Source organism: Nasonia vitripennis (genome assembly GCF_009193385.2).
Source record: "Nasonia vitripennis strain AsymCx chromosome 3 unlocalized genomic scaffold, Nvit_psr_1.1 chr3_random0004, whole genome shotgun sequence".
Taxonomy (NCBI): Eukaryota; Metazoa; Arthropoda; class Insecta; order Hymenoptera; family Pteromalidae; genus Nasonia; species Nasonia vitripennis.
Window position 1 is genome coordinate 3,775,649 of NW_022279623.1, and position 16,473 is coordinate 3,792,121.

The 16,473-nt window shown below is 46.1% G+C and overlaps 1 protein-coding gene across 15 annotated transcripts in view; it reads right to left on the reverse strand.

Annotated features, from left to right (window-relative positions):
- LOC100117488 overlaps window positions 1-16,473 on the reverse strand; it is a 153,041-nt gene that overhangs the window by 78,278 nt on the left and 58,290 nt on the right. For 14 of the 15 annotated variants that reach the window (XR_004345221.1, XR_004226997.2, XR_004226998.2 and 11 more), the window contains one exon: window positions 817-865. Coding sequence is in view for 12 of the 15 variants with exons in the window: in XM_031925790.2 (XP_031781650.1) it covers window positions 817-865 (49 nt within the window). In the remaining 3 variants the exon portion in view is untranslated. Of the gene's footprint in view, window positions 1-816; window positions 866-4,180; window positions 4,505-6,619; window positions 7,073-16,473 lie in introns of those variants that run through there. The other variant, XM_016984339.2, reaches the window with a different exon arrangement.

Here is a 16,473-nt window from a genome sequence, read left to right on the forward strand (position 1 = left end):
GTCTTGAAACTTGAGCGCGCACAAAGCCGCATTAATTTATGGACGATTTTTTGCGCGTTATATACATCGCGGATATAAGTCGTACGGAATGAGGTCACCGCTGGATTTCGGGATTTTTATAGGAGGCGATGGGATTAGCTCGTTGGGTAGTGTTTCAAGGAGGAGATATACAGCTTTGTTATTTATGATAATCAGGAACGAACGTTTACGGAGAAATATTCTTCCGAAGCGTCTAACGATTTGGAGTTGCTATACTGGCAATATCGATCCACACGCATCTGTATAAAAGTTTCTTTTTGCAAGCATTCCTACAAGCAATCGTAGAAATTCTGAGAAAGAAACTCCCCGCGAAAGTATCTACAAGTGGAACGACTTGAGCCAGACTCAAAAATAGCAACGCTTTACCGAAAAAAATAACCGAAAAAGTTTTCCCTCTTTCATACACCATATTTACATTGCGAATTTTCTTCCGTCCTCTTCCTAAAAAGTTTCGCCGAAGGTGTACGTACAACAAGCGGAGATACAATTAGCTCAAAGTTCCGCAGCAAATTCGACTTGGGCAGTGGATGAGAGCGAGAGTTGCAGGGACGGCGAATTTTTTCAAGCGCGGGATCATCGTCGAGGATTGGTCGGAGGAAATTGGGTTGCGCGAGAGTTCAGCAAGTTGCCCCGGGATCACGGTGAGAATAATGAAGTTGACGCGGGTATAAGTAGTTTGGTATATTTTTAGACGATCACTTTGGTCTGTCGCCGCTGAGAGATCGGATTAAAAATCCAGAGGTGGTATCTAGGGTCTTAATTACTAGCCGATCTTACCTTCTTGCTGTCCATTCCGGAGGTCGAACTGGTCACCGGCTGCTCGAGCCTGAAACAGAGAGGACAAAGATTTCATGAGTCATTGCATAGAAAAAGTAAACAAACGTCGATTACACACAGCGCCGAAAACGTCTCATCACCTCGCTCCAGAGTCCAAACAAAAAAGCCGCCTCCCTAAACAAGCCACACCGCGTCAGAGAGCTTTGAGGCCACAACGCGGCAGCTCTATACTTCCCTCAGCCCTCGAAACCTCGAAGCGGCCGCAGAGGCTCGTCCCCAAAGAACCAAGGGTAATGAGATCTGGTGCCTCTGGGAGGGCACAATCGTAAACGCGCTGATTTGAACTCTCCACGCACACACACAACGGCGCTGACGTTGCTTTTGAGAGCCGAGCCTGCGATAATTACTACGCCTTGCGATTAACCTTCTCGCTTTTCCCGCGCGAGGATGACGGCAAATCTGCTTGACAGCTTTTTTGGGAGGTTCTCTCGGGGGACGAGTCCCGAATGCTTTTGTTTAGAGCGTATCGTTTATTCGGATATCTCGGTATTCGAATAAACGCTAGTTTCGCGATTCTTCGTATGCGCTGGGGGTGATAGTATGATATAATAAGCGCGACGCTATCTGCGAAAGCTCAAAGAAAAAATGCACGGCTATATGAAGGCGGCGCTAATGAGACGGGAGAGGTAGTGAATTTTAATTATCCCCGTCGCTCAACGCGACGACATCAAGCTACCCGCGTATGGAATTGCTATAACGTCCGATGTCGCAGTAGTAGATATAGTGCAGTCGCGTTTAAAAGCTGCCGGGCTACGGGACAATACCGCGAGAAGAGGCGACAGCTAGTTAATTTGCATAGAGATTTCGCACTAAACTTTCAACGGACGGAGACCGAAAAACTTTCTTCCTTATCTAACGCCTTTTGCGCTTCTTATTTCGTGTATACACACGTTGAATAATGCATGAGCAATACACACTGTACGGAACGAGAATATCGGCAGAACGAAATGACACAAAGTACAGTATAATAAAGCTCGAAGGGCCACATGCCCGCGAGGAGTACAGAAGCTACACGCCTATTTTCCCTATTTCCTCAAGATGCGATCAGCCGTGCGCGGATTTCCGAGAATATCTCTCTCGCTTCGTCGGACGTTGGCTCTCCCAATAGAGTTTTTCGCGGTCTTCGGAGAACAATACGCGGACACGAAGCGGAGTAGCGCCGAGCGTATTTAAGCTGATACCATTGAAAATTCATCCGCGTAGTCCCGATCTCCCCCGCGCACGTTTTACTTTCCGCGCTGTTTGTTTTCCGCTCTCGAAATATGGGTGGTGTATGTCCGCTGGATTGCACTGCTTTGAATGCGAACGACGAATTTTTTGCCGCTGAACTTTTTCCCGATACTGCTTTGCGAGAGGCTCTTTTTGGATTAATCGTGCGACCTTTGGAACATTTTTAGAAAAAGTACATTCGACCTTAAAACGGTTCGGTCCAATCGAGAACATGCTCCGCATATGCACACGCATATTGCTGATAAGGAAGACAATGCGCTCGCTCTGCTCTCTTCTGCAATAATACCCTACGTTCCCTGTATACGTGGTCCGAGGACCAAATGCGCCAGAAGCAGCATCGCATCGATCGCTGGCAAAGCGACAATTAACTTCCTTCGTGCGCGCAACGTGAAGCCGGACAAATTAATTTTCGGGGCTGCGATTAATTCGTTTCAATGCAGGCTTATCACGCAGATATAAAGCGTACAACGATAAAAGCGCGTGATTATTAATTCGTTCACATGCGCAAGCGTACCAGATATGCATGGGATATATAATGCAGCAACGGATAGTCGATCGCTTTCGCGCTTAATGTACAACATTTAAAACGATTCCAGCGTCAGAGATTCGATTGTGGATTCACGCAAAAATTGATCAGATATCGAGCAAAACGCGGTGCTATATTTTGGGCAAACATACACCCGGTCAAATGAGTCAAATAGCGATCGATCGCTCAAACAGCTGGAACGTGCACCACCAATCAGCGCGAATTTTCAACCGTCAAAGCGAGTTTACCTGCAGCAGTAGGCTCAAATGGACGCACCAGAGCCAACTACCGAACAAACAAATATCCCATACTCGCTGAAGCAAACCATACAGCGAGCGGGCGACGTTCTTTCTCCTTCCGAGAATTAACTTCAACAACTCGGCAACACGCGACTATACTTTTCCCCCCTATCTCATATCTCTCCCCCGCGGTATAATCAACTCTCGACGCACTCGTAAAAAATCAGCGCAATTAAGCCGGTCAAGAAAAGCACGGTCGCACTTTTTCGAGTGAGAGAAAGAGAAAAGTCATTATTGCGCGCATTGCATACCTACGCGCGTGTTATTATAGTTCGCTCGAGTCTCTCTCGGAAAGGCTTGAGAGACATACAGAGAGAAGAAGTTTATGCATGCACCGGGCGAATGTGGAGCTCAAAGTGGTTCGCGCAAGAAGCATCAGCGAGAGGAGGCTCGCTCGTTATCTCGACGACGCGTTTTCTTGGCCGGTGAAAGGAGAATGTGTGTGTACCGGGTGGTTATTGTGCTTAAATTTCGCTTTTCCAGGCGCCGCGAGCTTGCAGAGGTTCATTGAGCTGAGAGGGATGCAGTTTTTCTTTGATCCTATCCTTTGCTCTTTAACAATCTTGTGTGCAATTTTGCAAGAGATGCAAAATTTATTGATAATAATCAGACGCACACACGCAAACATAATCCCCCTAAATCTGTGTACGGAATTCTCCACTTTCCAAGATACGCATCGCTCAATAAATTAATCCAGTTTTAAAAGGTTTTCAAGCTCACAGCTGCGCTTTTATAGGCTTCGCCCTGGTGCCGTACGTCGCCCGGTGCCTCTGCAAGCTTTACTCCGTACGGCTTTTTTCCGAGCTCTGGCGGAAGGGTAGTTTGCTCTGTTTTTTTCCAGGGAGTCGATTCTTATTATGCGAGCCGTGACGGGTTCCCTTCTGCGAAGGTTTTCTCAACTATGCGGTCGCGCGCGGCAACGACGTTTGGAAGATGTATTTTTCGGCCCGAGTTTGTTGCAAGTAATAACGACGGAGTGCAAAAGCACTTTGGGAAAATGGATCCTGTCCTCGTACGGGTAGTGAGAGAGCGAGGAGAGGATTTAGCTTTCGAGTTGACGCGGCTCAGCTCGAAAGGATTATCGGAGGAACAAAGTTTGGTGTGTAACGAAATTTGCGGTATTAAATATAAAAGTTCTGCCGGAGGGATTATAAATCGTCCGATGGATTAGTATAATAATCCACCGAGAGAATTTTCCAATTAGCACCGAATAATGCTATGAAATCAATTTTATGTCGAAGAGTCTTACCAGTCCAAGAAATTCCAGAGGCAGGTGAACATTGTGGTGGATGTGGCGGCGCTGCCGGCTAACGAGCACATAGATATGACGCAACTGCACCTGAGCACTTTCCCGTCCTTTCGAGCGCACTATACTATCCGTGCAACAATGGCATTCCCCCGAAAATCGAGAATCGATTCGCGGCACTATACTACTAATACTACGCCCGCCTCTTCCTCTTCTTCAGCGGCGACGCCTCCCGGGGCTCACGAGGTTCTTGCCGCAGCCGACTCGGATCTTCAGCCATGGCATCGATCGCTCGTGTGGTGTTTGATTTTTCCCCCGTTTTTTCTGCTGAAGTTTTTTTTTTCGTTACAGTTTGATTCGCGAGACGAAGCTACTTTCTGCTGCTGCTGCTGCCGTAAGCCATTGCTTGCCTTAGCTGATGGAGGAGTTTTATTGCGGATTGTATGGTTCCGTGTGCAAAGTCTGATTCGGATTCGGACTCGTGTAATTTTATCTATTTCGAAATGTATTTTCTTTCGTTGCAATTAAAATGATTACATTAACTTATAAATATACTGAACGAACTAATGCTTTTATGTAATTCAATAAATTTTAACGAAATCACTTTTATTTCGCAATGATTTCGCCGAATCGATGATTCCGCACAACTCGCACGATACAATCGCAACCCCCAACGAAAATCCTCGCGGGCAAACATCCACTTCCCTCTCTCGATGCTTTTATGAAGTTTTCACGCAACATAGCTCTTTTCAAGATGAAATCTCGCGCATTCATCCAAAGCCCTTGGTATAAATAAAAAGTGAAAACAGGTGCACGAAAAGCTAGACACAATTGGCGCGACTGAGGCCGCGGGGCATTTTACAGTACAGCCTCATGCATATGCGGGACGACCGAGTCGACGGTGGCAATTGCTGTCGGCGAATTTCGCGTTTGAAAAAAGAGGGAGTAGGGAAATTTGGTTTTAGGATTATTATTCCGATCGAACTTCGCTCCCGGCTCGAGCAATCGTTTTTGAAAATTTTGATGAATAATATAGCCGTGTGTGCGAATTATACGTGTTACTTGAATTTCAAAGATTTAATTCTTATTACTATCTGTGCTATTCCGTACAATAGACGGCACTCGTCCCTCGCGCGAAGTTCAATAGTCGGCTGAATAAGGGAGACCCTTGCAAGTGGTACTGACACCCAAATCTATTAGCATTTATTCTGCAGCTGATGTGCCGTATTCTCGCGTCGTCCCTTCGGTATCTTGCATTCGACAGCTAGAACACTTTCTTCCTGTATAGTCAATCGGTCTTGTTTTTTTTTCTCCCCGAAAGGAAAAGCAGACACGATCACATTTACAAGGGCAGCGTCGAGTCAAAGCCCGCAGAAATGCAATTATACTCGCAGCCACGACGAGGATGCATAGGATCGCGTTACTCGGGAAAGAGCTTGCGAACAGCGTTTGATCTTTTCTTCGTCAGATTGAAGCTCCATTAGTGACCTACGCGCACGCGTACAACAACGAACGCGGATGGAGCTTTTAATTAACGTCGTTCCACGCATCGACTGGGGGACGAATATGACTCTATCTCAAATGAAGCTTCGCCAAACTTTTTTAATAAACAAATAATATATTCAATTGCAAAAAATTCCAATACTATAAAATGCACAGGTGACGAATCGCAGACAAACAAAGCCTGCATAACACAATACACATAGAGCAACAAACGTCCGTTTAAAAATACATCGACTATAACTGTGCAGAGGAAGAGCCGCTGGAATATCACGCGGCCGTTCAACGCGCGCGTACGTATACAAATCGATGAACCCGGCAATAACGCTCGCACAGCTTCATCCAATGCATACGAGCGCGAAAATAAGCGGAACACGGCAATGCGCTTATAAAGCCCACGGCTCGCAGCTCTACCTCTCTCTAATGAAAGTAAACAGCTCGAGGGCTTATTTTTCTGGCAGCAAAACGCGCGAATTCACTTAGCTGTTATTTCCCTCGAGATGAGCGACGCCGGGGAGGGTAATCAGTTCTTTTTTGTATGCATCGCACGAGAGAGAGAGAGAGAGAGAGAGAGAGAGAGAGAGAGAGAGAGAGATTTGATTCGCGATATACAGGGGCGCGAGGCGGTGAGTGCACTTATTTTTATCGAGAAGATTATCGATTAAGCTGTGTTTTTTTTTTAATCGGAAAGGCAAGTTTACGGTGGGATAAAGTCTGCAGTACGTAAGCAATTTTCACGCACACGAACATCGTTTCCCTATACTCGCGATTCAATTTTAAATTTTCCACCCGAAGAATGAAAAAATCAACACCCCGGTAAAACCCATTCGCCCGTGCGTGACTCGAAATCGAACGATGAAAAAACAGAAAATCTCACGCTCCCCCGCAGCACCGGCAAACGCACATTGCCTCGCAGCCCATCGCACATATACCACACTATACCGGCAGTAGGAGCGCAGCACCACCCCATCCGGGCCGCGCGGCGCTTCGTAAACTCGCCGAAGCGCAGCCCCGGCTCAGACGCTGCACGCTAGCTCTCTAGCCGGTGAATTCCGCAGGAGCTGCGGTAATCGATAAGGCCGGCACAGCAGCAGCAGCGTCTTCTCCTAGAAAGGTCGATGACGCCACACCGGCGTCGTCGGAAGCACACCCGCACGTGGCTCTCCTCTGTGCACTAGTCTATGCGATCATTTCGACCGGCGCGACTGTCCGATCGTATACGACGTTGGTGAAAAAAAGAGAAAAGTTACAGAGTCGCGACACCGGTATGAGGGAAAGCGCCTTTTACTACGCCTATATACACCACACTAAGTCTATACGGGGGTAGGTAGTAAGCGAGACAACACCGGGACCGGGACCGGCAGAGTTGGCCAGCCTGAAGCGCGGCGAGGGCACGACTGGCTGGCGTCTGCTGCTGGCGCTTCTAGCGCGAGCGCCGCCCTCCCCTGACGAGCCGCGAGGCGCAAGCCCGCGCGCACCACCCGCACGTTTGTCTGTCGGCGGGTAGACCCGCGAGGAGGGAGGATTCGCGGCACTGTGTATATGCGTCCGCGTATACAGTATACGACTTCTGCTATATGTACACGTACCGGGCGCATCTTGGTGTAAGACCGAGGGCTCACTCTCTGTTGGTGTTGCGGTTGCTGCGCTTGCTGGGGTCACTGTCTACGGTTTGTTTGGTTGCAGCCTTTGGTTTTCGAGATCTCGGTTACAAGACGTATTAGCAGCTACGGAGTTTTCATTGAATGAAAAAATAAGGGGAAACAGTAGAAACATCCGGATTCGGTCGGACGCAAATTTTACATTTTCTTACAAACGGAATAATGCAATCGACTCGAGCCTTATCCGGCGTTTTAGCTAATACGACCCGACGAAGCCGGATAACTTTTACGCCACAGCGCGATATTTCGTGCTCTCGCGTAGCTGGCTTTCTTTGTGCGCGCCTCTTTTTCCGCGGTAAAAACACACGCACCGCCGTAGCTTCTGCTCTTTGCGAGCTATTGTGGCAATGCTCCACCTGACTGTGGATAATCTTCGCTATATGTGTAAACGCAACCCTGTGCGTACGTGTGCATGTATACAGTGCGCGGTGAACCGAGGAAAATACTCGGGTCTTCGCATACCGCTGATTTTTCGCTCGCTCGCTCGCTCTCTCTCTCTCTCTCTCTCTCTCTCTCTCTCTCTCTCTCTCTCTCTCTCTCTCTCTCTCTCTCTCTCTCTCTCTCTCTCTCTCTCTGTATTTTTTTGCTTTTCGGTTTCGAAATGAAGAATGCCTGGATCTTTGTTCGAGCAGCTCTATCAAAGTCGTAAGACAGACGTCACTTGCCAAATGAAAAATTGACGTCATTTTTACCGAAATTAAATTAATATGGAAATGAAAAATCAGTCACTGCGGAAATCGCGAGCTTCGTGCAGTAGGTGAATCGAATAATCCAAAAATACTCGAACAATAATATAATTTTCTCGCAGTAAAGAAACAAAGAAATTCGCAATCCCCCCTGCTTCCGCCTGCCTCTACAGCCAATCAAGCTTCTCCCCACCAGCGGCTCCCGGCCGATGCACCGCCACCCCCGCGCGCGAGCAGCCGTCTATATGCCTGGTATATATCTCTCCGCTCCGTGCGCGTACACTCACCCCTTGCACCGTAGTGGGGATGCGCAGAAAGCGGAAAAGATATCGCCAGCGCCAAGGAGAAAAATGCCGCGAGCGAGCGGAGCGCGTGTGTATATCCCTCGACGCCGGATTTTAACGAGGCTCGTTAACTCGCGTGCGATGACCTCTGATTTTCCGAAATCTGCGAGAGCGAGTATAGTATATGGTTGTTATTCTCTCTTTTTGTTTGATTGTCAAAGAGGATTTTTAATGTATAGACCGCTGTACTGGGTTGCCTTTATCGATTGAATTTTTATTTGCATTTCAAGTTTTGTTTTAAAGGAGTTTATCGAACACATGAGAATTTTACATTTTACTCTGTATACTCGGCCGCAGTCTGTAAAGGTCGCGATGAAAAATTGATTTTACGATTACGCCGAGGGTGTGATGCTCCAATGAAGGGGACGACATTTCTTCATTCGGATGTAATGCGATTGAGGCCTGTACAGGGGGAGCCGAGAACAAAGGACTCTGAGTAGTCATCGGGCGAGAGTAATGTCGAAGCCGATCTTTATAAATTGCGCGCCGAGCATCCTTTTTTCACTGCAAAAGCAAATTGAAAAGTTTTATCGCGTATGCTAAACCAGTCGTGCTTTTTTCACGATACGAGTTGACGTTATATTTTTCTCTCCGTCTTCAGAACTCCTCGTATTGTCTCGACCCAAAAAATACGGGCATCAAACTCTACGAAAAAAAAAAATATATACTCGAAAAGCCCCGCAGCTGAGAGTCCATAGGTACAATACCCAAGAAGAAGCTCCGCACAGACTCGGAAAATCAGGATGAACATGCGACAACGACTCGCCGTCCGAAGCAGGTCACCGGCAACGACGAGGGTTAAGAAGCTTTTACATTTGGTGTGCTTCCAACTCGCGAAGCTCCACCTTTCTTTATTTTCTCATTCTCTCGGCTCTCCGGGCGATCTATTATCACGAGTTAGCGGATGCGGGAAGCGATGTCTCAAGCTCGACGACCTATATATGTGTGTAGCTGCTCTTCGTGGCCGCTTTTTTCTTCTTCTTCGCGGACGGTGTATCATGACGAGGAAGGAAATGAGATAGAGCTGATTCGATAAGCGGCGAGGGTCTCTCTAAATGACGCTGGTCTACTCGCGCTCGCTTCCCTAGATTTGGACTTGATGAAAAATTCGAAAGTGTGTCGAATCAAGCTCGCAAGTTTTTACTACCACCCGTCCCGGCGAAAATTTTGATGAAAGAGCGAAAAACTTGAATCAGAGACGTTCTCCGCGGCGCAAATATTAAAAAATAATAATTTACACGCCAAGAGGAAAAAACTTTATTTATCAAGATTTTTTTATAGGCGGTCTCGACTTCCAAGAGACTTTATACATGACGAAATGAAAAAAGTTTTTTCGTAGCGGCATAGTATAGTTATGAACAGGAGGTGGTCATAACTCGAAAGATTTCATGTTTCATTTAGCGAGAGCCGAAGTAAAGCAAACTTGTTGTGCGGTTACTACTCGTATTTAGTCGCGAAAAACGGAGCCAAAGTGACCGAGGAACCTTTATTGTATGTGCACTGACTCAGTAGTGTGTACACCCTATCATAGCGGCGACAGTGTCTAACGGCTTCCGATAAGAGCTATAGTGCAGGCTATATCGTTTGCTGACGTGCCTTACACCACGGCTTTATTGGTGAGACGAGCTGCGATGGCATCATCGACGCGCAGGGCGTGCTAATGGACAGTTTGGAAAATAAAGAGTGACCGACTGTATCTTGATTGGGATATTTTTTACCGAATAGAAATCACGGATTATAAAACGACCACCGCAGCATATAAACTCTCCGCAACGCAACTCTACGACAGCGGCAGCAGACATATAGATATTAGTTATCTCCCCGCGACACGCAAGCAAGCCAAGCTAATATATACGCGAGCTTTCGCGCGCCGTCTCGATATCCCCAGGACACGAGCGCAAACACATTCCTTCTCTCTGGAGGACGAAATTCTCCGCGGATGGGTATCGATAATGGCTTAATTAAAGTCCGAGGCACGACACACAGCGTCGGCAGATTGGTAAACGGAGCCGGCGCGGCGTGTATGCCTTGGAGAGCGCGCGCGAATAAGCTTATAGGAGCTAGAGCTTCGCACGACTAAGCTTCCTAAATGTGGCTAGGATGTATATTGTGTGTGTGGGGGTGGATCGGGTTGCAGAGAGAAATTGTATAGGTTTTACGCCGGTGCGGTAATGGGATATCGCGCGCAAGTTTTTCCGCAAAACCGGTGAGAAATGTATGAAGTACGGAAGCAAGGGATTGTATAATCGCGGTTGAAATTTTTATTCGTCGAGGTTATTCATTGCAAAATGCTGTTGATTATTTATGTATACCGCATTTCATTGGCTACTGTTGAAGAGACGCTTCGTTTGCGGCAGACAGTAACGTTGTGTCTTTGTGGAGATGTATAATGCATGCGGCAGGACCGTAACGATTATTCACACCCCGAAAATCGAAAATGCCTGAATTTCCACGAAGAAGCCATTGCAAAAGCTCTCGTCAAAACTATAAAAGTCAAAGTTTAATTGCGCCGCCCAGCCATTACCGAAAATATACTAGTTCATCGCGTCGTGCAGTCGTTGGAGGGAGGTATAACAACTAGGCTCGATCATAATTATCTTCCCCCCACTGCAGTCGGATAGAGCCGCAGCTTCGAGTCCGCATTAAAGTCTTCATATCGTTACCCCCTGCATAAAATATTCGGGGTTTCAACGCTGAAAGCTGCAGACCCTCTCCGAGTACATGGTTACACTCTTGATTTATCTTGGCTATATTTGGTTAATAGTAGGTGCGTGGCTATAGTCCTGCCAGCTTTGCGCAACACATCGAAACGAGATTCGAGCGGGCTGAACATTTTCTCAGTTCGGCGTTGGATGAATTTTGCTTTGACTTTTGAATTTTTTAACGGTTCGTGGACTTATAAGATAAGCAAACTGCCAAAGACAAGTAGGACCGTAATCATAATAGACTGAAGCAGTTATAGCATGACCGGCTCGAGCAGATCCAAGAAAGGACCACACTGCTATATCTAGGCTCGGCGCGAAAATTGAGATTGGGGAAACAGAAAAAGCCAAAACAATGAGTCGACGGGGAAAGTCCAGTCCAATAAGCTGTTCTTACAATACTATACTGAAACTGATTCACCGCACGCTCGCACTGCACCGTCAGACTGGCAGGTATTTTTTTAAGAAAACACGCGCGATTAAACGGTAAAGCTCCCCCGTTATCAGAAACCCCCAAACCAAAGCAGCCCCTATAATCAACGCAACCGAATGGCCTTCGTGCAACGTCGCAGAATTAAAATCACAGCAATAAACACCCCTCGTTATAAGTTTGCTTCAAAGATCAAAGTCAAGGATAAGAGCGAGCGAGCCAACTGCAAAGACGTCGCCTCGGAGAAAAGCGACGCGCTGCAAGGGCTCGAGTAGGAGCTCTGGATAAAGACGTTGTAAATCAGAAAGCCTTCCCGACCTGGGCCACGCGTTTCCTGCTCTCTCGTGGCGTGCAGGGTGAAGCTATATACATTATACGTGTAAAAAAGCTGTCGTGGAGGCACTTTTTCGCGTCAGGATCAAACGCGAGTGAGCTTGGCGTGCTGCAATATTGATAAATGCGGTTGGAGGATTTACGTATTTTGGCTTTTCGTATATGGAGTTGCTGTGTATTTCGAATCAGTATACTGAAGTTGTAATACAACATGAGGAACCCGAGCAGCAAGCACAGCAACAAAGACAGTTTTGTAGCAAGTTAGCAAACCGTTATATTTGCATTGGGCTCGCGAGCGTAAAACTTTGCTTTAAAGGGGTTGATAATCCCGTGATAATAACGAAAGAATAAGAGGAAAATAATAATTACACCCTGTCTTTTTCAGAGTAGGAATAACACTGATAACAGACTGCGCCTATATATTCATTTACAGCATTCCTCCAGCATCCAAAGCAAGCACCATAAAGCATATAAAATCATCGCGCAGCAGCTGTCAGTCTAATCCCGATAAAGCGGGAATTCCCGCAGAAAAGCCGACAGCACCGGACATCAGCTCTATCGCGTCGCAAAAAGTCGATGTCGGTCGCGCGTCGTCTCATCCTCCGCGCCGCACTCTTTCCGCTCGTATAATCCTCGCGTGCGCGCGCGCGCGGCTGGAAAACTGTAAAAAGTGTTGTATAACCCGCTCGAGATGTTTTTACACGGCGCGTCGATCCCCGCGAGGCCGATTAGCTCGTGACCCCCTAACTCCTCGTCCTTTTTACACACAGCCGCGAGCGAGCGAGAGAAGAGACCGGGGCGGCGGTTAAACAGGACTTTACGGTGTGTCGACAGCGCTCTCGGCGTATAAAGTCCGACGAATAGAACGAGTCGCGGCCTTGGAGATCTATGGCCTGAGCTCGGCTTATTTATGGCGTTGAGACGCCTCGCGGCACCTCTCTCTCAGAGTCGGGGGATATGGTCTTCCGGCGGCGGCACGCGAAAGCTATGGAGGAGCAGCGTCGTCACGCGCTAGGGAGTTTTGAAAATATCGGGGCAGCGGCGGCTTCTTTCTTCCCTTTGGCCGCGGGAGTAAGGTTCAGCGATTGCAGTTTCGAGAAGTAGACTACTGAGGAGCCTTTGTTTCGGCTTGGCGGCGCGGGCGTATGAAGGGCCTGGATTGTTTAGTTTGGAAGGCGGGGTTCTGGGAGACGATTCTTCGAATCTCGTTTACGGCTGTGCACGAACAATTTGATTGTAGAATTAGCAGGTATGATGATCATGTTTGCTTTTACTCGATACACTCGCGAACGCAGTGCATTACGAAAGCGAAATTTATATAATCGTGCTTTGATAGACACCGACGCAGATCATCTAACGCAGCAACAGCAGCTCGTATGCCTCTTCAAGTGGAATTTGCGAGTAGAGTGAATGGCGCGCTACCATAGCTTATGTTACCGAGAACCGCGCGTTTGATAGAAATTTATCTAAATTGCTAGCCAGCCCTATCTGGAATTGCCAGGAATGGCGCGAACTATCCAATTACCCAGATAAATGTTCAGACCGATATAAATTCACGTGGAAGACGCCTACCTGGTCGACCAGCATTTTACGATTCAAGCCAGTGATAGAAAACTCCTTGCTTTTATTTCCCCCCGTACGGACGTACGTGCAGCATGGAATTAAAACTGTCGATATGAAATGGAGTGCGCTCATCAATTTTCATTATCGCCGCGATTTCTCTGGCGCCTATAAAGTAAGCCTCGCGAAGTCTGAAATACAAATATACTTCGGCTTTATTATTCCTAAAGGTTTTTATGTAACACGCGAACGATTTTCGCGTCTTTTGTACCTATTAATAGGGACTAAAGTGACTCTTTTTTGACCGGCGGGCAAAAAAGTTATTTTAGCGGGCAATAAAAACCTTTATTGCCCGCATATTCAAACAGCGGGCAATAATGGCCTTTATTGCCCGCAAAATTTTTTTTTTGTAATTTAAAAAAAAAGTTGATTTTGATAAATGTGCATTATTTATTATTAAATAAAAAATGTACAAAAATGTACACTGTTATGTTCTTGAACAATATATAATTTATAACTAAATATAAATTAACATTGTCGAAATTTCTTATTTTTTCATTAAAACCCTTTACATAATACTTTATTTCATTTTTTTCCAATTTTCTCATTATAAATTCGGTACTGTTAAAATCAATTATTTATTTACAAAAAAAAACAAAAATGAATTTGAATTTTATATAATGTTTGAACAAGACAAGAGCACGGTTGCCGTGTCAAAAAATAGTCACATCAGTCCCTCTTAACACGTACGAAAAAACGCGAAAATACGTCCGCGCGTTACATAAAATATGGTGTGCACCAAGGGCTAAGTGGGCTTTTTGGCCTCGTGGATTTTGCAGTACGAGTCAAGGCGAGTTAGCCCGAGCCGAAGGCGAGGGCGTTTACGAGCCGCACACTCGGCCTAAAAAAGCCCACTTTACGCCCTTGGTACACAATATACTATTTCTGTAACGCGTACGTATAATACGGTAAAATTCATTTCAATATATCAGCTTCACCTTTTTCGATTCGTTGGATTTATAAACTGGCTTTATAACATCGCGTTTTATTGGCTTCTAAAGACCTGGCGTTAAAAATATACGACAGTTTTAGCGAGGAATTCCGTTATATAAACGACTATCGCGGCGTCATTAGCATACGCTGAAACACTCGCGCAGAGATGCCCATAAAACGCTTTATCAAAGTCAACAATGCCTCTCGAGAGTAATCTTGCGAATAAATAGACGCGTTGACGATAAAAACAGTTCATCCTCGCTCTCTTCGTTGCCCATTTCTTTCCCGAGATTCCCTCATTAACTTCGTCGCGGCGCTTGAAAAATCGTTGGCCGCCCCGTGGAAATGAAAAAGATCGCGCGGCGAAAGACGCGGCAAAAAGGAAAAGATAATCGGATAACTCGAAAGGAGAGAGATAGGTAAATGATAGAAAAAGATTCGAGTAGGAGGGAAAAAGGTGTGCACATCTGCGCGCGACTTCTCTCTCGGAGGAAATTCGTCGGTCGTTTGGAATTCGAATTAATGACGGTTTTGAAGTGCAAGTGACGTGACATTTGTAAGCTCCCGAAGAAGCTACGAACGATGAATAGGATTATCGCGAAATCGATAAATCTACAAAAAAGCCTCGGGTAAAGCCATAACAATACACGGCAAAATCTTATTTCCGACAAAGGCTATATATTGCGCAACGTAAATGGCCGTCCAAAATTGACTGCTTTGTCGTCGTCGCGGCGGCGGAAAAGAACGAGACGAAAGCGACTCACACACACGTGCAGCGGCTCAAGCGCAATATGGCTACCCATTAAAATCCACCTTTATATATATATATATATATATATATATATATATATAAGCCGTACTGCGCAAATTGCAACGCACGCACCCCTACAGTGCTGCGCTTGATGTCACGTGGCGAGAGAGCCGCCGTCGTCTCTGAAAAACCCCTGGAATATTGAGAGTTTAGCTTTTGCTGGAAAATCCTAGCGGGTTACTTTATAACCGAGGAGAGACGTGAGAGGGAAGGAGCCGAGCTCGAAAGCAAGAGTCTATAGATAGATTTATTCATAATTTTTATTTTATCCGAAAACACGTGAGATTGACGTGATTGGAATGATTTTCGCGTAAACAATATTCCGAATCAAAACGTCGTTGCAACATAACGCATCGATGAAATCTAGGACAACAACGATCGTAACGTGACGAGCGGATTTTCCCAAACACAGTGTTTCATTTGATGGCATGTTTGAAGTATTAATTCGCGCAGGCAGCTATAGAATTCATCGGCTGATCGTACACGAAAGCGTCATTTCAAATCGAACACGCGAACGTCGAGAGAGCAGCTTTTCTAAATCTTTTAGACTTATGATCTCGCGCAAATCAATACACACACTGTACATTTCCAAACATTTCCGCGGATAGATCCGCGCTGGGGAAAGAATATAAACGGCAAATTGATACACATATCATCCTTTATTGAATCCATAACGCGGAGTTATGGAGGACACGCGTCGTTACGCTCGCCGCTCGACTAATTCCAATAAATTCTGGTATATTCAGAATTCGCAGAGCAACACACATACACATACAACAAACATTCGCATAATTCCCACGTATATACGGGGCAGCGACTTTTTCTCAAACAAACTTCATCCCGTATATTTCACGTGCAGTGTATAGGTATATTTATGTACCGGCACAGTTCGAATTGAGATATTTCGGAAGTTTCGAGTTTATTAGGTTGCCGTTCGAGTTGAAAATCAATATTATATGGCGTTGATAAATTTTTCTCCGTCGCGGCAGTCTGAGAGAGAGAGAGAGAGAGAGAGAGAGAGAGAGAGAGAGAGAGAGACGCGTAGCGCGAGAGATAAGCCCGTGCGGCGATGTGCAGCTGCACGCTTTCAGCCGAAAGATGATAAATAATGACAGGTGTGTGTGTGTGTGTGTGGATAAAATAAAAGGGCCTAACCGTGGAAAAAAAGCGAACGTTGGGAAAAACAAACAGATACATCAACGATTTATCCTATATACAGTTTACTACGTGTTTATCCTGTATTTTCTTCTCTCGAAACTATTTCGTCAGAATAAGC